The sequence below is a fragment of the Elephantulus edwardii genome, unplaced genomic scaffold (assembly GCF_000299155.1).
Source record: "Elephantulus edwardii isolate Elephantulus edwardi_28Jun2011 unplaced genomic scaffold, EleEdw1.0 scaffold00101, whole genome shotgun sequence".
Classification (NCBI taxonomy): Eukaryota; Metazoa; Chordata; class Mammalia; order Macroscelidea; family Macroscelididae; genus Elephantulus; species Elephantulus edwardii.
The window spans coordinates 3,908,989-3,933,504 of record NW_006399851.1 but is presented as its reverse complement, the minus strand read 5'-3'; the positions used below and the strand labels follow the sequence as shown (position 1 = coordinate 3,933,504).

General features: G+C 46.0%; 1 protein-coding gene across 2 annotated transcripts in view; it reads left to right on the top strand.

The window, feature by feature from the left end:
- Window positions 1–12,014: 12,014 nt before the first annotated feature.
- TFAP2A (transcription factor AP-2 alpha (activating enhancer binding protein 2 alpha)) overlaps window positions 12,015–24,516 on the top strand; it is a 31,726-nt gene continuing 19,224 nt past the window's right edge. Inside the window, exon 1 of one of the 2 annotated variants that reach the window (XM_006891596.1) lies at window positions 12,015–12,019. Coding sequence is in view for 1 of the 2 variants with exons in the window: in XM_006891597.1 (XP_006891659.1) it covers window positions 20,733–20,765 (33 nt within the window). In the remaining variant the exon portion in view is untranslated. Of the gene's footprint in view, window positions 12,020–20,624; window positions 20,766–24,516 lie in introns of those variants that run through there. The other variant, XM_006891597.1, reaches the window with a different exon arrangement.

Sequence of the window (24,516 nt, the reverse complement as noted above, 5' to 3'; positions counted from 1 at the left end):
ATTAAATAGAGGAGGAAGCCAAACATTTCATTTTTTTATTAAATTTATTCATTTCATTTATTTTCTTTTTTATTGATTTTAAAGAAAGTTTACAGAGACAACATGGATTGAGGCTCAATATCAAGAAGACAAAGATTCTCACCACCGGACCAACTGGAAGCATCAGGATAGATGGTGAAGAGATTGAGATTGTTCACAACTTTAGTTTGCTTGGCTCCGCAGTCAACATTCTTGTCACAAGAAGCCAGGAAATTAAAATAAGTATTGTGATGGGGAAAGTCTGCTGTTAGGGACCTCTCCAAAGTACTGAAGAGCAGTGATGCCACTCTGGAGACTAAGATACACCTGATACAGGCCATGGTTTTTGCAGTCACTTGTTATGCATCAGAGAGTTGGAAATGACTAGGGAGGATAGAAAGAGAATTGATGCCTTTGAGCTGTGGTGCTGGAGAAGAGTGTTGAATGTACCATGGACTGCTAAGAAAACAAACAGATTTATCCTGGTGAGGGTTAAACTGGGCTGCTCCTTGGAGACAAGGATTCTGAGGCTTCATCTGACATAGTTTGGACATATTGCAAGGAGGGACTGGTCTTGGAGAGGGACATCATGCTTGGGAGGGTAGAGAGACAGTGCAAGAGAGGAAGACCCTCTATGAGGTGGATTGATTCAGTGACTGGGGTAATCAGGGTGGGTGTGTCAGACAGTGAGATTGGCACAGGACAGAGCAGGGTTTAGGGCTGTTGTACAGTTGCAAGTGACTTGATGGCACATAACTACAACAACAATACTACAGAGACTTAGAGTTTTCAGTCATTAATTGTTGCACTTTTCTCCCTGTCTACCCCCTCCACCCCAAATCACTCTGCTCCTTGAAAAGAAAAAGAAAAACTCTTTCATTGTTATGCAATCCCTCCCCCCAAGTTCACTTCACTATGCAGCCTTCATTCTGGACTTCTGTAATGACACGAACACCCATTCATATATCCCTTTTAAACAGATCTCTCCCTCATCTGTTTCAATGCAATATACATCATTCCTCCCCTCCTTTTCTGTCTTCCTTCAACCCTGATGTCAGTCCCATTTTACAACAGTGGCCCTATGCAATATTTGTCCTTTTGTGACTAAGATATTTCACTCAGCATAATGTCCTCCAGGGTCATCCATTTTGCATAATATTTCATGAGTTCCTTGTTTTTCAATGCAGTGTAATATTCCATTGTGTGAATATACCAGAGCTTCTTTATCCATTCATTTGGATGGATAACACTTGGGTTGTTTCCAGCTCTTTGCTATTGCGAACAAAACCGCAACAAACACGGGTATGCATGTATCTGCTTGGGTAGCAGTTATGGTTTCTTTAGGGTAAATTCCCAGTAGTGGAATTCCTGGGTCAAATGGTATTTTTATTTGCAACTTTTTGAGAATGCACTATACAGCCTTCCATAGCGGTTGTACCATTTTACACTCCCACCAATAAGGGTTCCAGTTTCTCCACAACCTCACCAGCATTTGTTGTTTGCTGTTTTGTTAAATTTTGCTATGCTTACTGAGGTGAGGTGATATCTCATAGTTGTTTTGATCTGCATCTCTTTAGAGCTAGGGATTTTGAATATTTCTTCATGTGTTTGTTGGCCATATGAATGTCTTCTTTGGTGAAGTGTCAAACATTTCATTTTTGAGGAAAAAAAAATAAAATGAATACTAATGCCGTTTTAGGGAGTTCTGGTAAGAAGCTGTGCTGTAATCCCGAAGTCACATGGTTTGAATCCACCAGCTGCTCTGCAGGAGATGGATGGACAATCTCCACCCGTGCAATATACTGCCTCTGAAACTTGCTGGAGGGTCAGCTGTGGGTCTGTTTGGGACTCTACAGCAAACAACAACACTGTAATATTACATTGCTTCCAGAAGCAGAGATTGTTTCCCTGACCCCCAAACACCTTCTTGCCTCCAACTTGCTTTTTAAAAACTTACAGTGGAGGAGAAAATCACTAGGATAGCAAGGTAGTTAAAGGAATAGGATAGATTTTTTTTTTAAAGATGGGGTGATAACAGGTACAGATCAATAGTTATTAATTATATGAAATACAGTGTGTTTGAAAACACAATGTAGTTGAATGAAAATCAATGTAGATGAGTAATTATATGCAAATTTTAAATGGAGGAGGAAAATACTATAAAACTTATAGTAAAGTCTGGAAGAAAATATCCAATTAGTTATGTTAGCATTACTGTATGTTTCTTATAATATGTATCCTAGGATTGTGAAATGCAAAATTCTCCAAGTGTACATTTACTAGAAAGAAATCACAAAATTTAAAAAAAAAAACAAACTAAATTTCAACAATGAGCTTTGAACAAAATTCCAATAGATGGCAGTGTTGGCCAACTTTTCCCTTAAAGCTTTTTCCTTCAGGACGTTAATTACTTTGTTCAACATATTCTATACACATTCCTTAATTCTTTAAGTGAGAATTTAATAAGTATTTTATTATATGTGTGTACTACATTATAAAATAATAATCATAAAACTGCAAATGATAACAACAAGGAATAATAGAACAATAGAATAAGCTAGCCTTTTGGCAAAGCAGCAGGAATTCTGGTCACCTTATGTGTTGTACAGTCAACCAAAAAGGAGTTCTGGTCACCTTACGTGTTGCACTGTCAACCGAAAGGTCATTGGTTCAAATCCACCAGCTGCTTTTTGTGACAAAAATGGACAGTGTCCTCCTGTTAAGAATTAGTGCCTTGGAGACCCAATGGAAGGTCCCCACAACTCAAAATCAAGTCTATGGAAGGAGGATATTAGCAAGTGGCACAGGTTTCTTTGTCATCACCCTTATCTTCACCACCACCCTCTGAGGTAGGAATCATTATACTTAATTGTTTTACCCACGAGAAAAACAAAAGCTGAGTCATTTGCCAAGTTTTCAGAGTCCCTGGGTGGTCAAGTGAGCACATTTAATTATTAACTAGAAGGTTGGCTGTTCGAGTCCACCCAGAGGAAAAAGACCTGGCCTTCTACTTTGGGGAGGGGGGAGGGAGGAAACATGGCTCACAGTTTTTCCCTCAACACTACTGAGACAGCCATGAACTGGAATGGAACTTGTCACCAGGGTTTGATGTCGTGAGCTTGGCAGTGACTGTAGTGCTCCGTGGTGTCAATATCCCTTCTGGTCCCCCGGAAACCTCTGAGTAGCTAAAAAGCCAATGGACTGTTTGCCGTCTTCATCAAGCTAAACCCATCAGCCGAATTTGTCACAGCTTTTCAATCCTTCTTGAAAACTGTCCTTCCAAATCCCATGCATCCTGGCCTGCCTTCTGATTTTTTTGACTGTACCTTTCTCAGTGTGCTTTCAATGAATCTTCTCTCCAACCCCAAACCCTGGAGAACCTCTACACTTTCCTGGACCTCTGTTGCCATCACAATCACTCCCTGGGACTCTCAGCCAGGCTCCTGGTTATGTCTGCAGCCAAGCTGGCTTTCCTGATTCCACATTATTTCCCTTGTGGTTCCTCTGAACACACAACCAAGGTGACCCTTCACTTGGAAGTCAGGTCATGCCATTTTTCAGCTCAAATTCTTTCATATGCTTTTTTTCTTTCTTTTCACCCAGAGAGAAAGGTGAAGTGTTTAAATGTCTCACCAGTCTTTCACAGTATATTCCACTCCCCACCCACCGAATCCTTTCTCAATTTCTCCATGGCCCAATCTGTTCTTCCTATACTTTCCTTTTCACAGGCCAGTCATAAAAATGGCCTTGTTTCTGCCTCAGGGCCTTTGCACTTGCTGACTTCACTGCTTGAACTATGCCCCTGCTTATACAGACACTGTCTTATCCCTGGGTGCCTCCCTATCTAAATTGCAAACCACCTACCCTCCCCACCCACTAAACCCACTGCCCATGAATGAGTCAACTCCAACTCACCCTGTCTAGGTTCCTGAGATTGTAATCTTAGTGGAGGAGACTGACCATTTTTCTCTCATGGAGCCCCTGCTGGACTCAAGCTTCTCATTTTTTTGTGGGAAGCCCAATACATTAGACTAACTTCCTTCATGTATTTTTATCTTTAACCCGGATGATTGCCTAACATATTATATATTTTACTTCCGTATCTTGTTAATCGTCTGTTTCCTCTCCTCTAAAATGTAAACTCCTCTAGGAGAGGGAGTTTTGTCTTCTGTTGTCACTTTGTCTGTCACCCAGCCCCAAAACCTGGAGCCAGGCCTGGCTTACAGAAGATACTCTGTGTGTACTTGCTGAGTAATTGAAGGAGCTGTAACATGTAGCCTAACCTACAGACAATGACTAAGAATGAGAACCTCACTGTGCAAAGAGGCATTCTCAACAGATAGCGATCTCTATACTGAGAGATATGAGATAACTGCTGTAAGAAAGGTTAGATGAAATAAAAAGGTGATCAGCAGACAGGATTCTTAAATACTGCAATAGTCTGCAAGCTCTGGCAATGTTGGAAAGCAGGATAGATTAACTTGTCCCCGATGTTCCTTGTCCTCGAACTGAAGGTAAAGAAGAGGCAAAACAATTTCTTCTCTTCCAGTTCCAAGTGCTTAGGGTTAAAAGAAATATTTTCTTTTCCTGATGTGTGTACATTCAAATATGCCTACACAGCATTGTCTGGTTAGAGTTTATGCTTAGTGAATAATGTTATGTATAAGTTTATTTATAATAAATATTTATTTAAATATTTTTGGGTCTTTTCAGTTTGATTTTTTAAAACAAACAAACAAACACAAAAACAGTCACAAACTTGCCTTAGGTAGATAGACAGCTGCTACTGAAACAATTCCAACTCCTGGTGGTTGGTGACCTGATGAATAAAGAAACAAAATGCTAATTTCCTCAAGACACAGGCATATTTGAGCCCATTGGTTTTTGTGCTAGTCTGTGGCACAGGGGTTCTCCCTGACAATGTCTGTTGTGATCCACAGGATTTTCACTAGCTGATTTTTACAGTTAAATCACCAGGCCTTTCTTCCTCATCTGTTTTAATTGAGATGCTCCATTGAAACCAGAAACAGATCATGCAGGTATTTTGAATCTAAGTGTTAAAAACTGACCATCTTCCTAAGTGGCAGAATTTGCGTACAAGGACTATTGTGTATAAAATGCTTATATGCTTCAATTCCAATAAGGAAATGTCTTCATTCTTTTTATTACATCCTTGACTATTACCAGCATATTTTTGCTGTTAGGTGTCATTGAGTCGAGCAGACTCAAGCATCCCTGTAAACCCCGCATCTGAACCCATCCTATCTTCATCATCCTCCTCATCCCTGACACATATGAGCCCATTTATGCAGTGACTCTATCAATCCTTCTGGTTGCTAATCTCTTAAATGAAGCCAGTATTATTTCCGTGTCAACCAGAAGTGATATAAGTTTTATAATTAGGGTACACAGTGAGATAGAAATAGGTGAGTATACTTTGAGTAACGAATAATGGAAATAGGTGGAGCTCAGGTGGCATAGTGTGCAGGGAGTTGCAGTAATCCAAAGGTGGCGCCCTTCTGTCAGTTCCAATCCATCAGCTGCTTTGTAGGAGAAAACAAGGGCAATCTCTTAAGCAGTTTATAGCCCCTGTAAACATGCGGGAGAGCCAGCTATGAGTTGATTCCAAGGGGAATGAATAAGTGAGTGAGAGTAAATAATGAAAATCTAAACCAGGATTGAATCTTATCATAGTTGTTTTGTACCCATCAAGTCAGAACCATCAAAGATGACTGTCCAGTGGGTTTTCAGAGGCAGTAAACTGCATGGGAGAAGATTATTGTTTCACTCAGCTGGTGGATTTGAATTGTGTACTTTTGGACTAGCATTACAACTCCTTACAAAATCATTTTCCTCACCATGTAAAGTTGAGGAAATAAATTAGATGATGTCATCTAGTCTTAGGACTCTATTTCCTTAGTTGTGTATTTCATCTTTAGATCCACAGTTTTTAGGCTGTGCTGTTTTGGAACTCACAAAAAAGCTCAAGTATAGTTGAACCAAATTAAAGGGATTTTCAGACATAGAAGAGAGCTCAATGAGCCCTGTATCCAAAAGGCTTGCTTTACAGTTGTGACCCAGAGATGGAAAGCATTTTGCCCCAAGACACACAGCTAATTTGTGACTAGTTTGACACCAGCATACAGTTCTTCAAATTCCAGCAGAAGCCACTTGCCTTTACCCTAGACAACTCATAAAACCAATCAAGATTCCAAAACACTTCAATTGAGCACTGCCTGGTGTGTAACAGTAGCAATTTCTGAGATATATTGCACATAAACTGATCATCCACCACCTGCTTATCAGGAGATTGCACTGTGGTGACTTTCAAATTGCTAAGACACTGAAAGCCATTTGACAAGTATTTCAAATACCAACATTGTCACCCCTAGTCCGCAGGTTTCAGAAGAGCTTCCGGGTGAAGGCAGACCAGAAAGAAAGGTTTGACAATCTCTTTTTCAAAGCTGAATTATTGTCCATGATAGTGCTAGAATGTGAACCCTCTGGATGGAAGGTACTGAAATACACAGGGGCCACAACAGTCAGCACAAACATCCCCATCGTGAAGGTGGGAGGATGGCTTGGGACCTGGCAGTGTTTATTTCTAAGTTTACTCAGTGATAATTAACAACAGCAATAACAAACTGATGGCATAGCTTTAGGGGGGAAAATGAGATATTATGGAGGAATGGAGAACTATTGCAGAAATCATAAATGTGTGGTGACGAAGGGAAAAAAAAATACACCCCAAACCCAACAACACTAATTTCCATTGAGTGACTAATAAATAGCCCCGGAGATTTCCCACCTTTCTCCCTCAGAGGCTCTGCTAGATTTGAACCTCCTAACAGGCACCACCTTTGGGTTGGTAGGTCAACATACTGTGTCACCAGAGCGCCCCAAAAATAGTCCTGGCAGTCAGGATATGCTGTCCTGACAAATTGAACCAGGGCCTTACGATGTGACTTCCTGCCTTTGTCCTCAGGACACATGTTACCACATGGATCTCACCATATATTTCTAATTAACAGTTGGTAATAATGTCCATAAATTTCACTGGTTTCTTGGTAAATAGAAAGCTGTTGAATAACGGAAACGTTATTTAGATAAGGGCGCATGAATATTACCATAAACCTGTTTCATATTCACTTCTATATTGAGCCATTGGCTAATTGAGAAAACTTATCAAAATCTACCCAGGTTCACCTGAGATTTTGCATTTCCTGCCTTTGGGGCTTCGAATTTTTAAGTTTTCACTTTGTAATAGATGGCGATCAGGATGGAAGTAATATCTCTCTTTTCTCTGTGCACATGTCTAAGTCTGTGTGCACGTGCATATAATTCACATAACAAGACACATGTTTTGCTAACGTGCCAGTGTACTTAAGAAATACAGGAATGCAGCAGACTTAAGTCGAGTTCCCTAACAATTGTAAGCACATGCATTTATCACACTGTTTCATCAGTATAGTGTGTGAGTATATGAATATTCTTGCACTAATATATAATATTCAAAACAGGGCTCATAAATGTGCATATGACTTGGAATCCTATGGGTCCCATGTTTAATTAGCTTTAATTATGTGTGGACAGCTGCATACGTAACGCATTAGTATTTCATGAGGGCCAAGGCTAAGACACAAATGAAAAGAATTAGGGAGTTTTACCATGCACCGAGTGGTGATGAGTCCACTAACAATGAAAATCTGTTGAAAAATAAAAAGAAAGACCTCAAAAAGACCTATTTTAAATAAAAAACAGATTTATGTGAGTGCAGGAGTTTTCTGTCAGTCAGGGACATGAATGTAAAAAAGAAATCAAAGACCTTTAATGGTTGGTAAAAAGTATTTAATTAAGGAAAATGATAACAAAGTTTGTTAGCATTAATAATCACTTAAAAATGACAGTAGTAGAAAAAGACAGTTGTATATATTATGAAATTTAGGGATAAAATTTGTATAAATGGTAAATGAAAAGTTTTGGTGGAGTTTTTTTTTAATTATTTTATCTTATCCAGGTTAGGTAAAAAATTTTCCACTTGGAAGTTATTTCTGCTAAGTTTTTGCTTCCTATTTATAAAGAAATAAACTCCTCTGGCTTGGAGACTAACGTGTTAGGAACAATATCCTGAAATTACATCCTCATACGTCTTACTATGTAAACATATGCACACCATGAATCCCATTTGTAAGGGATCTGTTGGATAACTAACAAGATTTGTTGGAAACCCAGGGACTCCATGGACATGGATTGAGAAACTTAAACTAAAGCCAGTATACTTTAAAAAGAAATAAATAAATACTGTCAACACAGCTGGATGATTTTGGTTCCAACTAAACTCTCCTTACACACATGATTTCTGAGATGAAGTAAGCAGCTCAGCTCATTGAGGTCCAGAAGATCCCGAATTCGTCCTTTCTTCCCATTCAGCCATCCCTGCAGGTGAGAGCTACCAGCTGCAAACAGCTCCAGACATCACATCACTTAAATGTTCACAAGAGAGCAACCAAAACACGGAAAGGAAATATAAGAATATAACCTCTCTTCATTCCTTTTTAAGAGTAGCGAGACCCTCTGAGAAGCCTTCCTCACGTTGGATCATTTGAAAGGATATCATGTGCTCTCTCGGAAAGCAACCACGGGAGACTGGAGTGGAATCAGCATTAACAGCTTTGATGGTAGTTCTAATCTCAGGCTGTGTGTTAGCATCGCTTGGAGCATTTTTTAAAATGTTAGGATCTCACTCTAGACCAACTAGACCACTCTAGAGCAATTTAAAAGGAACCCTGCTGGCAAAGTGCATGAGGCTGCCACGTGAAAGGGAGGCAGTTCGGATCCACTAGCTGCTCCTCCTCGGGGGGGGGGGGGGGGGGAAGGAGAGTCCCCTTCTGTGAAGATTTACAGCTTTAGAAAACTGATAGAGGGTCATTATGAGATGGACCTGACAAAAAGGCAGTGGGAGCAACTAAACCAGAATTTCTGGAGGTGAGGTGCAAGCAGCAGCATTTTTCCAGAACTCTCCTAAAGGCCTCTGATTAACAGCAAGGGCTGATGGCCAGCAATAATCTAATTCTTATACTTTCTTGATGTTGTTGTTGTTGTTGTTGTTAAATGTCAAGTTGAGTATGACCCACAGCAACCCAATGAGCAACAGATCTGAACCCTGTCCTATCCTGTGCCATCTTCACATTTCCTGACACACTGGAGTCCATTGCAGCAGTCACCATGTCAATCCACCTGGACAAGGGTCTTCCTCTCCTGCACCAACCCTCTCTGCCTTTCTAAGCAACATGTCCCTCTCCAAGGAATAGCTGCTCCTAGCAACATGCCCAGCTATTGCATGGTAACTGAACAAACTTAAGACTCTATTCTCAAGGAGAAAGGAGTTCTGGTGCCAACCCAAAAGCAGGTGGTTCAAATTCATCTGCTCCAAGGGAAAAAGATGAACCATCTTCTCCTGTGTGATTCACTGCCTCTGAAAATCTGCTGGATGGTCAGCTATGAGTTGATTCAGAACCCACTTATGACAGTTTTATTGTATGATTGAGGAGGAGTCCTGAGATGGTGCAAGCAGTTTATACCTTTCTCAGTTAACCCAAAGGTTAGAAGTTTTCTTCCATAAAAGCACAACCAGAGGTGCCTCAGAAGAAAATCCTGGTGATTTACTTCCCCCTAAACTCCCAACTATTAGAAACTAGATGAAGCACAGTTCTACTCTGACATACATGGGGGTCGCCATGAATCTGAATCTACTTGTAGTAATCAATGGCAACTGGTCTGACTTTTTGGTTTATTAAAAAATGCAGATAGTGAAGAACTTTGCCATGCCCATCCTGTCAGTATGGAGGAAATGGAAAAAAAAAACACCAACTAATTAGTGTTTCTTTTTTTATGTCTGTATGTATACAATAATAAATAATATACCACAATAAAAAAGAATTCTTTTTACATTCAAATACCTCTTCTCCTTACCTTCTCCCCTGAGAAAATACTCGACTGCCTCACAGAAGCACCTGTGAGCTAATGCAAACTATGCACACTGAAGAGGATTGTTACTGAGAAAGCCACAGCTGTACACCACATAATCATTGGGAATTAGGAAGTGAATTCCTTCTTGTCTCCAGGGGCTGAGAGCTGCTCAAACACCAAGAAGCAGGTTTGTCAAGATGACAGAGAGGCGAGGTAATGGATTCCAAAGATGAAGCAGGAAGTTCATTCATGAGCAGTTTCTGGCACATCTCCATATTGACAATGTAGCTAAAAATGGGATAATGAGATTCTCCTACTTCTCTTGTATCATCCGCAATGAAGATGGTCAAATAGCAGAGCTTGGAAGAACTTTAAAGGAAATCTGCTTCATAGACCCTCTAAGTCCTACCGACATGAGACACCATGATAATAGCCTCTTCCGGCCCAGAAAATTTATGTAATTATGTAAAGTTTGTGTTATGTAAACTAGAGTATACAAAAGCAGTCTGTAACAACATGAAGACCCTTCCCCACTCCCCTAGCCTTATGATCTCTTCTGAATCTCTTTCTACAATTCTTATGGTGTCCCCCAATTGTAGCTCTCTATCTAAGCAGTGGATGTGGTATTTGAGATATGGAAGACAGAGGACTTAACCTTAACTCTCATTTTTCTAAAGGGACACGTGGGGGCAGCAAATGTTTAGGGTAAAAAAATGCAGTACTCACTGGTAGCCACTATAGATACTTAGAAAGTGTTTGGCAAAGGGATGTGTGTGGGGTGTTATGTCTAGTTGTTTCTGCTCATCCGTCTGCTTCAAAATGGAGCAGGTAATATCAGAAAAAACAAACATTTGTCAGTATGATTCAATTTTGCTTCTAAATGTGTCGCAGCTAAGAGATTTTGAAAACCATTCCTTACAAATAGGAAGAGTGTCTTCTTCAGAACACTTGTCCTTCTTGACCCACATTTTTTTTGTAGAAATGAATATATTTGGGACCTTCAGTGTGTTTGGCTGCAGTGACCAGAGTAAGTAAAGTTGAATTTAATGCTGAAGATCTCATTTGGCTATTTGCATGATTATGACCCATTTTCTCTATTATGACCACTGATGAAGACAACATCCTTTGTTGGTGGCTACTTCTATTTCTACTTCCTCAGCCATCTGATGTTTTAGCTCTTGATTGTTATCTGTTGCTTTTCATCTGCTAATAGCTCCTACCCAAGTAGTAGTCCCTAAGGGCTTATGCCTAGTGCTTTTAAAAGGCTTTAAAAACAATGCTGTAGCAAAGTTTCATCAGTTTATTAAAAGATGAAATGAAAATATATTATTTCATCTTTTACAATATGAACATTCTAAAAGTAGCGATAAAAATGAATGTCTACTACTAGAATTTTAATACCACCAAAAAAGCATGCATCAAGATATTGGTTAGCCCACTCATTGATAGAAAATCAGTCACTGCAGACCTATTTAGACTAGAAGTGTCCATTTCTTTGCTTTTAGAGTCTTCTTATAGCTTTCCTTGGACTTTGAACTGCCTCACTATAAAGGTCACCAGAAAACCCTTCAGCATAAGCATCCAGAACTCTTTGTCTTCATCCAAAAGCAAGGCTTTAGGAGCGATTTCTTATTAATGTTGAATATGTTCTGTCTGCAATAAAAATTAATACAGAGCTTTACATTTAACCTGAACTTTTGTAAAGTAGATGGGATGTTTCTGTTTATAAAACTTCTTTAACATAAATGTATTTTAATTAATCGCTTTATCCTGAACACAATCTGGGTCATGACATCATAGACTAAGTCAACATGGAAACCATAGAGTGAGGGGTCCCAGGATGGCATTAAGAGTTAAGCACTCAGCTACTAACAGAAAGGTTGGTGGTTCAAATCTACCCAGAAACATTTCCGAAGAAAGGCCTGGCACCTATCACTGAAAACTCAGCCATTGAAAACCCCATGGAGCATAGTCTCACTCTGACATACACAGGAGACTTGAGCTAGAGTTACCACAGATGATGGGTGAGTGAGTAGGTCAGTTGATTCCTTGGTTGGTTATGGTGAGAGGAAGGCCACCTGCTTGGATACATACTCCTGACCAAATAGGTCATCAACTTACTTAAGTGGCCCTGGACTCTATACACACCTAGAAGGAGGGTCATGGTGATGTGTATACTAAAGCACTGAAAAGGCATTATCCTGATCATTCCCTGAGTAAAACTGAAGAAAACACACTGCATATCCTCTCTTTGGGAGGTTGGAGACAGGCTGATGTTTAATCTGTAACATCACAGTCAGATTTTTCCTATCTAGTATTGGCATTGAAACACACCGAAACTGCCAAGTCCTAAGAAATCCCTGTTTGAAGAGGTTTTGCTTTGTTTAGCTTCCCTTTCTAGCAGTAAAAGAAAAAAGATGTTAAAAATCATGTCAATATCCTGCGTTTTCCCCCTCCTTGTATAAATATTTGCATGCAATAAGAATATATAAACTGGATGTGTGTGCTTTTACATGTTTTCTTTAACCTGAATTTTATGTGATGGTTGCTTGAATGATTCAACAATGATGGGAGAAAATATGCATTTAAAGAGTCTTAATGTATTTATACTTTCTTCAGTATACTTGAAAAGTTCATACAAGCTGTGGTTGCAAAATTATAAAATTGGGAGATAACTGGGAAATGAAAAGTTAGATGCTTGCTCAACTAAGTATCTTGAACAAATTCTTTGCCTTTATAGATTTCCTGCGGTAAATGAAAACCAGCTTTTCACAATTAGAAATAAAGTATTTAAGGCAAAGACAGTAAGGATGTATTCTATAACTATAGTAGTCTTTTAAAGAATAATTCTCATAGGGATGAATCAAGTCAGAAAGGAAACTATGTATAAACTGCCAGGTTCTGGTGTTTGTCTTCAATTCTGAGGTGGGGGGATCCTCCCTTTTCATTCTTCTCCCCACCATACTTGAAAGAGAAAGTGTCTAATTCTTATAGCCACAGCATCACATCTGAAATGATGGAATTCCAAAGGTTGTATAACTCATATTGTAAGTTGTGGAAATCACCCACTTGGAGTTTGAAGATAGGGGATGTGATGTAGTTATGTCTATTTAAAAATGGGAGGAAAGAAAACAAACATCAAATATTTTATCTAACCTATCTAAATTATCTATTTCAATTTCAAGTGCAACTTGGTATATTGAAATACAGAAAAACGCAGTATTCTGTGGGATAGAAAAGTACCTCCCAAAAGTTCTGCAATCGTGTTAAACTTTTTTAAAATGGGGTTGGGATGCCTCCTCTCTTTTTTTCTCCCCAGAAAACAAAAGACCCAAGCAACAAGAGACTACATCTTTGATTTCTAAAGATGTAAATCCAAATTGGAGTGGGTAGAGAGATTACCTGGCCTATCATCTGGGGATCTTTGAGAAATAAACCTTGCAGAGCCTCAGAATATGAACACAAAAATACACCTCTTAGAGCAACCCTTTCAACACTGTGTGCACACACACAGTATATGGCTCTACCGGGAAGATATTACACGTGGTTATAACATGGGTGTCTAATAAGTTTTCATGAAGTCTGCTCTTTCTGACTGTGGCATGGTGCAGCGGATTCTGACTTCTGCAAGTCCTGTTATAAATATACCTTTAGGAAGGTAGAAAAGGCTATACTACCCACTTCTTTTTGAAACCTAGGCCTTGCATTTCTAAATTAAGGTAGCAACTCCTTTGGAAAAATCTGCAGTGTGTGTACCTCACTGGTTATTCTGCTCAGCCCCAAGACTAACTGAAACTAAAGAGAGCCTTAGAAGAATCGATCCACGACCCAGGACTACCAGCAAATGGGGTTTGCAGAAGGATAATACGGGCTGCACAAAAGGAACCAGACTGAATGAGGCTCACCACAGCCCCAGCAGACTTCTAGGAGACTTGTGTGGGTTTCTGAGACTCTCTGCCTCCACTCATCTCGAAATTCTGAATGAGAAGGAACCCAATCGGCTCCCTGTACCCCTCTTCCCCCCAGGCAAGCCTGGGGTTTGGCGCCAGGGAACGGCTCCCCCTCCCCGCCGGGGCCTGTGCGCAGCAGGGAAGGAGGGTCACCACCGTGGGGCTCTCTGAGCTCTGAAGGTGGCCTCCCGCTCCTCTGCTTGCCGCCCAGGGCCCGGGCCAGAGCAGTCTGCCCCCCTCGAGGAGAGAAGGCCGAGGCCGGAGCCGCAGGGGTGGATGGTGAGCTGACAGCCAGAAACTCGCGCGCATCCCCTCAGCACCGCCCACCTGTTTGCTCAGATAGAGCCATTTCTAAGAATGATACCTGTAGCTCAAAAGGTGAACAGGCCCCACCTGGGGCAAGGGAGGGACATGTGGGCACACATCCTCCACTACAAGACGTGCCCAGAGGGGCAGCAGCACCAGGCCGGTCGCTGCCGATGCGACCAGCCAGAAGCTTTTGTTGGAGGTGTGCGTGGGTGAAAGGGCCACGTGCAAGCCAGCAGCCTCATCCAGCAAGAAAGGGGTCCAGGCAGCCCCACTCCGCTGGCGCAGGGGTTTTTGATGGACAAATAGGGTCATTTTTTTCCGGGTCTGAGGAGGGTGCCCAAGACTGCACAGTGAGCGCTTGGCCACTGAACACTAGCTCCCAAGAGAGCTTGGGGTGATGAGTGGGGTGATGAGTGGAGGGTGGGAATTTAACTCCCGCAGGTGACCAGAGGATTTGCAGTTTTTGGACTCCAGGCTCAGAGAACCAGCCTCCAATCCAATAGGCTGATTGAGTGAGGCGAAGATACCTAGAAAGGCGGAAGAAGTTGGGGGAATGGAAAAGAAAGAGGTGAAGGAAATGGGGTAGATAATGAAGTCTAGAGCTGTTAGTTGGAGTAAAAATTGTATCTGACCCCTGAGAAGATTTATTAGAACCCCCCCCCCCAGGTGTGGTGTTAGTGTCTGAGGGCAGATCCGTGTGCGCTTTGGTGTAGTGTGAAAACTGGGGTGGGGGGAATGCCCAGAGGAACTCTGAGATTGTAGGTTGCAGCAGTTTAGAGGTGGCTTTGGAAAGTGGACCTACTTCTTAGATTGGTTAATTTGAATTCAGGACAGTTTACTTGAAAGTGGAGAGACTGGCTGAGACAAGTCCATCTTCCCAAAGGAGGAGCAAGTAAAGAGGGAGTTTCCAGCTTTTCACAAGGCCTAGAGTGAAGGAAGCCTGGCTATCGTTTGTAAGGCTCTGCCTCAGAGATGGTTTTGTTCTCTAGATGGGGTCTACATCAGCCTCACCAGGGCTTCTGAATTCGTGCTCCAGCAATCGGGACTGCTGAGACGGAGCCTGTGAACTTGCATTTCTGACAGCTTCCCAAAGTGATCCAGCTTGTCTGTGCGCTACAGCCTGAAAACCGATGCACCTGGTACACTTTCTCTATCTATATATCCTGTGCTCCGCCCTCTAGTTCTTATTTAATTGGCAGGGGATGTCGCCTGGCATGAGGACTTTAAACAAGCGAAAAACTGAAAGTAAAAATACTCCCCAGATGATTCTAACAAATAAGAAAGTTTGAAAAGAGACCTTGGGGAGTGAGAGAGGCTAACGTGCTTTGGCGGTTTTAGTTCACTCTGGGAGCCCCTCAAAAGCCACCACAGTAGTCACTCAGTGCCCCCTAAGGTTTGGAGCAGAGGGGCGTTTCCAATCAAACGCCTTCATCTTTGAAAATGAAACCGCCTCATCTTACAGATTGTATGTTCAGCTACACGAGGGCAACCTCTCTCTGATCATCAACCCTGCAGGGATTATAATTGGGTAAACGTTCCCTTTCCCCAAGGCCTTCAATAAATGCAAATCATAACTAAATGTGAAGAATTCCACTAGGCAGGCTGTGAGTGAAATGAGGAACTCCCCTAACCCCCCATATTCCAGCCGCCCCATTAGAAGTTGAGCTCTTCTCTCAGCACCAATATTGTTGACTTTTCTTGAAGTTAAAGTCTGGGGACCCAGAACTCCAGAATCCCAAATTCAGACTTCAAACACAGCACATGCATCCAGCCTGGCCATTTGCCGACCTACCATGTACAAGGTACTATGTTGGCGGCAGGAGCAACCTCTTCTCTGGCTAGAGAATTAGAGGGATGTGTTGTGGGTGCAAGAACTGGGCATCCAAGGTCACTGAAGAAGAAATAAAAACTTCATTTCTATTAAGTGATGACTTAATAGACCAGCCAAGTAGCCCAATCCGCCTAGTAGTGAAGGTGTAGCAGTGGGTTGGAAAGAAGGTTCTAGGTTCCTGGGAGGGCTCATCCTCCACATTCCAAAAAGGAATTCTGAAGACTTCATGAACCTCCCTCTGCCATCCCCATCCCTATATCGGTGCATTCAGCTAAGTAAAAGAATTCATGGCCTCACTGTTGAAAAAACAGGGCAGGGAGGACATAACGTCAGAGGACAGACTCAGGAGAAGATTTGCTCTCTCTGACTTGCCCTGAGTCCTCCCTCCATTTCCACACCTTCTTCTTGGAGCTTGGCAGGTACTGCCCAGCAAGTCTTAAGCCCCATCCCTCCAGACACGGAGGGGTGAGGGTGGGAAGAGGGCAGAAGATGGTTGAAGAGGAAAACTCGCCCTCATTCATTTTTGAGCGCAGTCTGTTTAGCCTTGCATGTCCTTGCAGGGGAAGAGCAAAAATGACCGCGCAGTCAGATGAACTGGAACTATGCTGGTGCACGACGGAGAGCATTTGAGGAGACTGGGAAATAGAACCAGAAGCAAGGATCTGCAGATGGGTTCATTCCAAAGTAAGACGATGCCCTCTGTCAGGCCTAGGTCCTGGCCAGGCTCCTCTGTCACATTCCCAAGTTGAGTTTGGGGACCCTCCTCTTTTCCGCTGCCTGAAGGGACACGGGCGTGCCCTGGCGATTTCCTCGTGAGAAGAGTTGGGAGAGTCCCTCTTTCCTCCCCCACAAACACACACGCGGGGCGGCGCGCGATTCTCAACTCGGGTTTCCCTTGGGGGCAGATTACTTTATGACAGGGTGTGATAAGTGGTGATTTTGTTCTTCTTTTGATGGCAGGATTGCTTTGTAAACAGAAGCGCAAACTCGTTCAGATAGTGGTTCCGCACCAGTGCGCCTCGGCCGCCCTGGCACAGCAGGCGGCCAGGAGGGTGGCTGCACCTGTCACATGGGCACAGCGACCGCGTGTGGAAGGGCGCACGGGGCACGACCCACAGGCCTGCAGGCTCCGCAGTCCACTGCCACGCTCCTCCCAGCCTCCGGTGCCCACTGTTGTCACAAGTCCCAGCTGAAAGTGCGCGTGCGCGGGAGCTGTCCCGACAGGCTACCCTGGGCACTCCGCAGTGTCTTGGGGCTTTTCTTCACTATCTTCTTCCTGGGGACCTTTGGTAAGAAATCAAACTTTCTTTCCCTGTGGCTACCAAGAATAACCCTAATTACCAATGTTAATTCGAATGGAACGTCAGACATGAAAGCCTCAGGTTCCCACGTGGCAAGATCCCCTTCATCTTCACTCACCTTTTCTTTGGAGAAATCCATTTCCTCCCACTTTGAGCTGTAGGGGTTAGTTACCCCCTCCCAAAGACCCAAGGACCAACCAGAGTTTAACAGGGTGCAAGGGAGGAGCATGTAGCCGGGTTACCCAAAGATCCCGGTTTCCCCAGAGAAGACAGCCAAGCCGAGGCTACCACGCGAGCGAGCAACAGGGTAGCCTGTTTTTCAGACTTGGGGCGAGATTCCCACGTGCTGTGTAGAAACTGTAGTGTGAGCGCTGAAAGGTCAGCACTTGTTGGTGGCCTGCAAGCTGGAGCGGCTGTCTAGGTTTCCGGTTAGGGTGAAAATGAGGTTCCTGAAGAGGTTATTTCCGCCAGACCCCAGAGACCCAAAGTGGCCTGAGCCCAGGTCATAGTCACCTAAAACTGGGAGCCCGCCCCTTTCCCAGCACTCTGGCACGAGGCCAACCTGCCCCTTTCTCTCCTGGACACACGACAGTTGTCGCACTTTGAGCTCTGTTTGCTAAGAAATTAGCTTCATCGTGACTGCGAAGGGAGCCCGCTGTTTCACATGTCCCTGGGCAGGAAAAGCCACAAGTCGAGTCGCTCCTACACAGAGGGTAGGAAGCCTGGAAGCTGAGGCGAGTCTTGAGGACAGTTGGTGGTCTGGGGCCTGTCCCTGGGTGAGTGAGGAAGGAAATTGGATGACGCCCCCACACCGACCCTCGGCCATCACATCCAACCAAGTGTGGCTGGAGACTTGGCGCTGAGCAGGAGAAGAGGTCTTCGAAGGGAGAGGGAGGGGAGAGAAGATCGGGGAGGGTAAAGGCCCTGAACCGCGAAGCCGCGTCTGTCCGGGAGCAGCAGAGGGTGCAAACCGGGCGAGTTGCGGAGATGCAGTTAACCAAAGTGTTTCTTCTCTGATACACGTGAGAAAACAGGCAGGGAAGTTGACATACTGTTGAATTGACCTGGTTTGGGATGCTTCGAACCCCCAAGCGGAAAGACGCTGTAGGACAAAGCTCAGCCACCTTTCTTCAGCGCAAGGTTGCATAGAATTTCCCGCGTATCACTCCATTAATTTATCAACAAATGACTCCCTTTTCAGATAAGTAGAGGTTCTGGGAAGTTCGATACTGTGCCCTTGGTCACCAAATACCCGAGATGAGTTTGGACCCTACCTGGCTTTAGTTCAAAAGTACGTTTTAGCTGCGTCCTGCTGCCCTTGCCAGCCTCACTCCCAGCATCGGAGTGGGTCACGATGAGCACTGTGGCCCTAGGGCTGGGCCGCTCCGCATGCAGCCCACCCTGTTACTCACACCAAGCCCTATGCAAGGACTTTTCTTCCCTTTACTTACAAACGTCCCCTCCTCTTAAAAAAAAGTGAAAGTGGTCCTCCTTAGGCCCCCCCCCCACTTTGGCCCATGGCTTTCCCCTGCCCCCCTTGACCCAATCAGCTGAATCTGAGGAGGCTCATATTGTGCACGCGGGAAATCCAGGCACCAGGGCCTGAAACAGTACTAAATTGTCAGGTTCACAGCGCCCCCAGCCGGGAGCCTGGAGAGCTACAGACGCTCCCTCAATAAGTCTTGAGTCCACACTATTTCTATAACTCTGCAAAATGCCAAGAAGCAGGCAGTGCATAAGCTTTCAGGTTAAAGACGTTGTTTGTTAAAGACAATTTTGTCCCCCAAATCACCCATTCACAAACCGCCTCAGACATGTTAAGTTACTCAGGACATACTCACACAGCTCCACTCTCAAATCCGAGATTCTGTAAGGTTCTAAGGCAGCGCAAAGAAAGTTCATATTAACAAGGGAATCTGACCCAGATACAAGTTCTACACTCAGGGAAGGTTGAATGTCTTAAGAGGCGCAGACACTTCTTGGAGGCGGCACTGAAGCCCACATCACACTACCTCACTCCAACGCAGTCAGAAAGGGGAGGTGTTGGGGTCCTTTGCATGGAGGTGACCTTTCACACACATTCGTCTGGCGTGCCAGTGAAGACAATTTGGGACTATTGTTCGTCTTGCAGGTTTTGAGAGCTCGGAAGAAGAGTTGGGCCCGCTCCCAAGCCCTGGACTGTCGTCCTGTGGCCCTACGGGTGAGGATGCCTCATCCCAGTGGGGCGGTGAGGGACCCCCACCTCTTCACCTTAGTCTCGCTCCTGGCCAGGTGTGGTTCCCAAGGGAGAGGAGCTCTTCAGGAGCCCCAAATCCTGTGGCTTCTTCTAAAGCTCCCTTCTAATTAGAAGCAGAGTTAAAAACACGAGTGATTTTATCTGTCATGGGAAAGCCAGCTCAAACCCAAGCCTCAGTTACCTATCTCAGAGCCACCAACTCCCCCATTCTACCTTTTAAAGTTTTCCGTGAAAAAGATAAAAACACGGGGAAGCCTCTGAGAAGGAGTGGGGGAGGGGTGGAGAAGGTAATAGACCTTCCGCAGAAGGGGGGCAAGCGTACCCACGTGTGAAGACTCTGTGCATGTATCTATCTTCCCCAACCCCCACTTTTTTTTTGGCTTTCTGCGGTGGGAGGAGACTAAACCTTGAAGCCAGAAAAGAAAAAGGATCACTGGGCGTCTTTACCTACAGAACAATACTTTGATCTGGGACAAGATGCTAGCGCAGCCTGGGAGCTGCAGACTCTGATCCGCGGGGTCTTAGGGTGCCCCGAGCCTTCGCTGCCAGTGCGCAAGCACAGACTAAGGTTTGGCCCCACCACCGTGCGCTAACTCGTAGAGCGGGGTCTCTCAGTTTTGATTTTGTGCCCCCAGTTCAGTCCTTCTCTCCCAGGGCTGGAGACGCCCTCAGCTCCAAAGTTCCAAGGCAGAAGCAGTCCTGGAGGGAGTGTGTAGACGTCCCTATTACTCGAGCCAGAAAGCACACACTACGCTGGCGCGCAACATGCCCAGTATTCCCTGGGAGCCAGCCCGCCTGAGTTGCCTGGATTGGGACTGACCGGGAAAGCGGGTTAGGGCTGTTGGGAAAAGCCGGAGCCGATGGCGAGATTGCAGCGGCTATAAATCCATCATGTCCCAGGTCAGCTCCGCGAGGCGCTGGGACTGGGGCTGGCGGAGTGAATTCCAGGGCTAGCGCGCATGCGTCGGCAGGTAGCAACCCAGCTCTTTATGACCAGGTGAGATGTTGGTGAGCAGGTAAAAAAGAAGGATTTGCCTAAGCGCTTCCAGGGAGCGGGCCCGGCAGAGCCCTCCAGCCCATGCCCTGCGGGGAGCCGTCGTCAGGAGCGCCGAGCCACGATGTCCATACTTGCCAAAATGGGGGACTGGCAGGTACGGGGAGGGGGGGATTGCCTGGGTCCGGACCGAGGTGGGAGGGGGTGGGAAGGGGAAGGGGCAGGAGAGGGGGCTGGAGAGGAAGCACTGTGACCCAGGGCAGGAGAGTCGTTGGTGAGGCGCGCCTGGCAGCGCCCAGGAGCGCTCCCGAGGGAGAGAGGACAGGGCAAACGAGCGCGGGCGGCAACCGAGGTGCTGGGGGCAACGCGCGCCGCCAGCTGGGGCTTGGGGCCGGGGAAAGTCCTGCCCACGCTTCACAGGTGGCCCCCGGGGTCACTTGTGGTTTGCGCTCCCGCTGCCCCCCCCCCCCAAGTAGAAACTTGGGTGGATGACTAATTCGAGAGGCGGGGAGGGCGATTGGGGCGGGGGAAAGTTCCCTGATTACTGAGTCCTCGGCCTTGCCCCAGACCCTAGGACTTCTAGAGGGTTTCTGGTGCACCTGTCCCTCTGTAGTGTCCTCCCATCCACAAGCTTTGGAGTTCGGGTGACCCGCTTGCGGAGGTGACCATGCTCCTTTGGGAAATAGAGTTTTGCAAAGTTTATCTAGTCACGCAGGCTGCTTCCGGGAGCCGGTTTTCCCGCTTGGTCCGCGGGTCAGAGTGACAGTGAGGGTAGGGAGCAAAAGGTGGGCGACAAGGAAGAGGTCGCGGATGTGTCGAGATCCACTTACACCCAAGAGCGTCCAGCTGAGCCGCGGGCACCCTGGCGGCTGAGCCCTAGACCCCACCTCGGTCACAGCGCATTTCCTCCAACATCCAGACATTTTCTGGGAATGAGGGCGGCTCGGGACCGGCTGGTTAGCTTCGCAGCCTCCCAACGTCACTGATTTCATACTAGATCTGGGGTCTGCTGTTTTAGCTCAGCCACACTAGGTTCGGTTGGGGCGACACTGTGTCTGTCCTAAGACTGCCGGGCCTTCTCCAAGAAATGCACAGGCCCTGCTCTTCCTGGGGCAAGTTGGTCAGCTTTGTTCAGAATTCGGCCATTACAAGGAAAGTTGAGAGAAGTCTCTTCCTTGGAGTTGGGGAAGAAGCGGGAAGGGATATTCACAGTACAGTTTGTGCCCTTCACTTATTTTTATCACTAGTGAACTTTTACACTCTTCTCGCTTCATTTAAACATTCCTAAACACAATTTCACCCTCGAGGTTAGGGTAGCTTTGAGGGTTAAGAAAGACTGTAAATCTCACACAAACCCTACGGGTCTTCCCTTTCCAATCCCATGGTTCTTGCTACCTTCCTTACTCTGTTCTCTGGGCCTGAGAAGTAAAGGGGGTAGTTTGGCGCAGCTCCCAGGAGATTTCAATATTTCGTAGAGCCCCTGACAAGGTTCGTAACAGAGCTCAGGGAGGTAAGGGGCGGCTGAACCTCCAGTGGGCCCAAATAAGTTTTTCAAGTCATGAGGTTGAGGCCAGAGGCAGCGGGAGGCGCGCTGGTCTGGCTCCTGCGGGCTCATGGTTTGGCAAGGGGCGGGAAGCTCTGATCTCGGGTGGGGCGTGTGGATTTGGGGCCCGGAGGGGCCAGATCAGCCGGCCTCTGACTGCTGGGCGCCGGTCTCACTGGATTAAAAAAGGGTCATCTTGGCTTCTTTGTTTCCCTGGGAGTCTCCGTGTCTCACACAGAAAGAGTTAAACCCTTCTCCGGATACCCAGGACCCCAGAACCCGACACTCGGGCCTGGCGCTGTAGTCCTGGGGTCCTGGCGCGGCTGGGACATTGACATGCAATACAGTGACTTGTGGTGGTAATGACGCTCTGACAAACGCGACCCCGCTGGCTCCAGGGGGGCTCCACGGCGCTCCCGCGGGCCTTTCTTCCCGAGCTGAAGCGGCGGGCGGCGGCGCACATCCCGCAGGCCGCGATCTGCACCTCAATGGCGCCCTCGGCGGGAGTAGGACAACAGTGTCGCCGCCCCCGCAGGTACGGAGTCTGAGACCTGCGGGTTGGCGAGGTGAGGTGGGGTGGAATTAAGGGTTTGAAAGGCCTTAAATTGTTTCCCGGGCCATAAACTGGGAAAGGAGGGAAACTTCTTAAGCACCTTGTTCCCTAAAACACGCTGTTCCCTTAAGCAGACTGTGGTTGTACCTTTGAGGCGTAAATAGAGCTATGCTCCTGAGCAGAGATCAGGCCTACAGACAAGGCTCAGCGGCTGGAGCCGGGCTGGGAAAGGTCAGTGCTCACCGAGATCCAGGCGCCTGACTTTCGACCCCAGAGCTGGACGGCTGGCCCTGGGGCAGCCCCGCAGCGCTTGTGGTACTTGCGCTGGAAAATGACTATTTTCTGGGTTGGTGGTTGTGATGGCCCTCTAGCCCTGGTTGCATTTGTGTGTTCAGGTGAGGAAAGGAGGGACGGGAGCTCCCAGAATGTGAATTGCCCCTTCCAGCTCTCCCGGGGTTCTTGAGCAGCCTCCTACAGCTATCCTAGCTGGGCGGTTATTTGCTGCAGCCTCCTCAAGGGAGAATGAACGTTCCCAGTCCTGGAACGGAGGATCTGTCCACCTCCTGTCTTTCTTTCACCTGTTAGGGAACGTCTGGGCTTGCCAGAGCCCCCAGTTTACTATCGACACTGCTGAAACCTAGAAGGCCCGAACATGCGAGGAAAGCGGTCCAGATGGAATCAGAGGTCGATAATAGTGTAGCTCTGAAGCCAGACCTGCTGTGGAGAGTTCGAAGCAACTAAAGGGGGAGAAAAGACAAGACTCCCTTGGGGAGGGGGACAGAACAAGTGGGGAAGCTCAGCCAGAAAGAAACAAATTCTAAAATTAAAACTCCACAAGTCAATCCCTAAAGCAGGTAGGGGAAAGGCGACCCATTAGAGTAGCAAGGCCCCTGCGTAGAGTCAGAGAGCCTAGACAGGCCATCCAGGACAGATGTGTGTCTCTAGGTATCTGGGTTCCACGTCTCCCCGCACTGAGCCCCTAGCGCACCCGCCTTAGTAACATTACCAAGTCATGAAAGAACCCTTCCTGTTTTAATTAAAAAGGGGGATCTTGGGAAATCTGGAGTAGATTAGCAGCACAGCGAAGACTGGCTTATTTGGATGCATGTATGACACGGCATCAAGATGTGCAGGAGCACACATGTCTTAGCCAGCAGATATTTCCGCTTAACTCCAAGTGGCCGTGTGTCTCCAAAGGAGTTCTGTGCTCCTGTCCACCTCGCACCTAGGAAGCCAGCAGCCCAAACGCCAGATTTAATTACCAGCCGGCCATAGTTTGTACAAACGGGAAAATCATTTAACCCCAGGAACCTTCAAGGCACTTCTTCAGGGTACAACTTTTATTTTACACGCGTCACAATTAAGGGATCACAAACCCCAGGCAAGAGGCCGAAGTCGTTTGGCTAAATCTCCAACCTGGGGAGGAGAGACAACGTAAAGCCAATAAAACTTCCAAGGCGCTGAGACCGGAGGTTGTAGCTGCTGCGAACCGAGGCGTTGTCTTGTTGGGAAGAGGGGGAGAGAAAAAAAAAAAATCCTAGAGTCTAGGTTTGAGGGTCATGTTTAACAGCGAAAGGAAATCTTACTGCTAATCAAATCGGACGGAGCCTAACCGGCAGCGCCGAGAGCTGCGGTAGGGGCAGAGCAGAGGTGCTAGACGCGGGGCCCGGAGCCGGGTTCAGAGGCTCGGACCCTCCACAGCGCCAGGCTTTGTAGAGGAAGTCTCCAGGGAAAAGGAAACGGATCGTGGAAGGAAAGCAGGGTGGGGTAGAGAGGGTGAACCGGCCACAGCAGCTTGGGTGCACGCCCCCC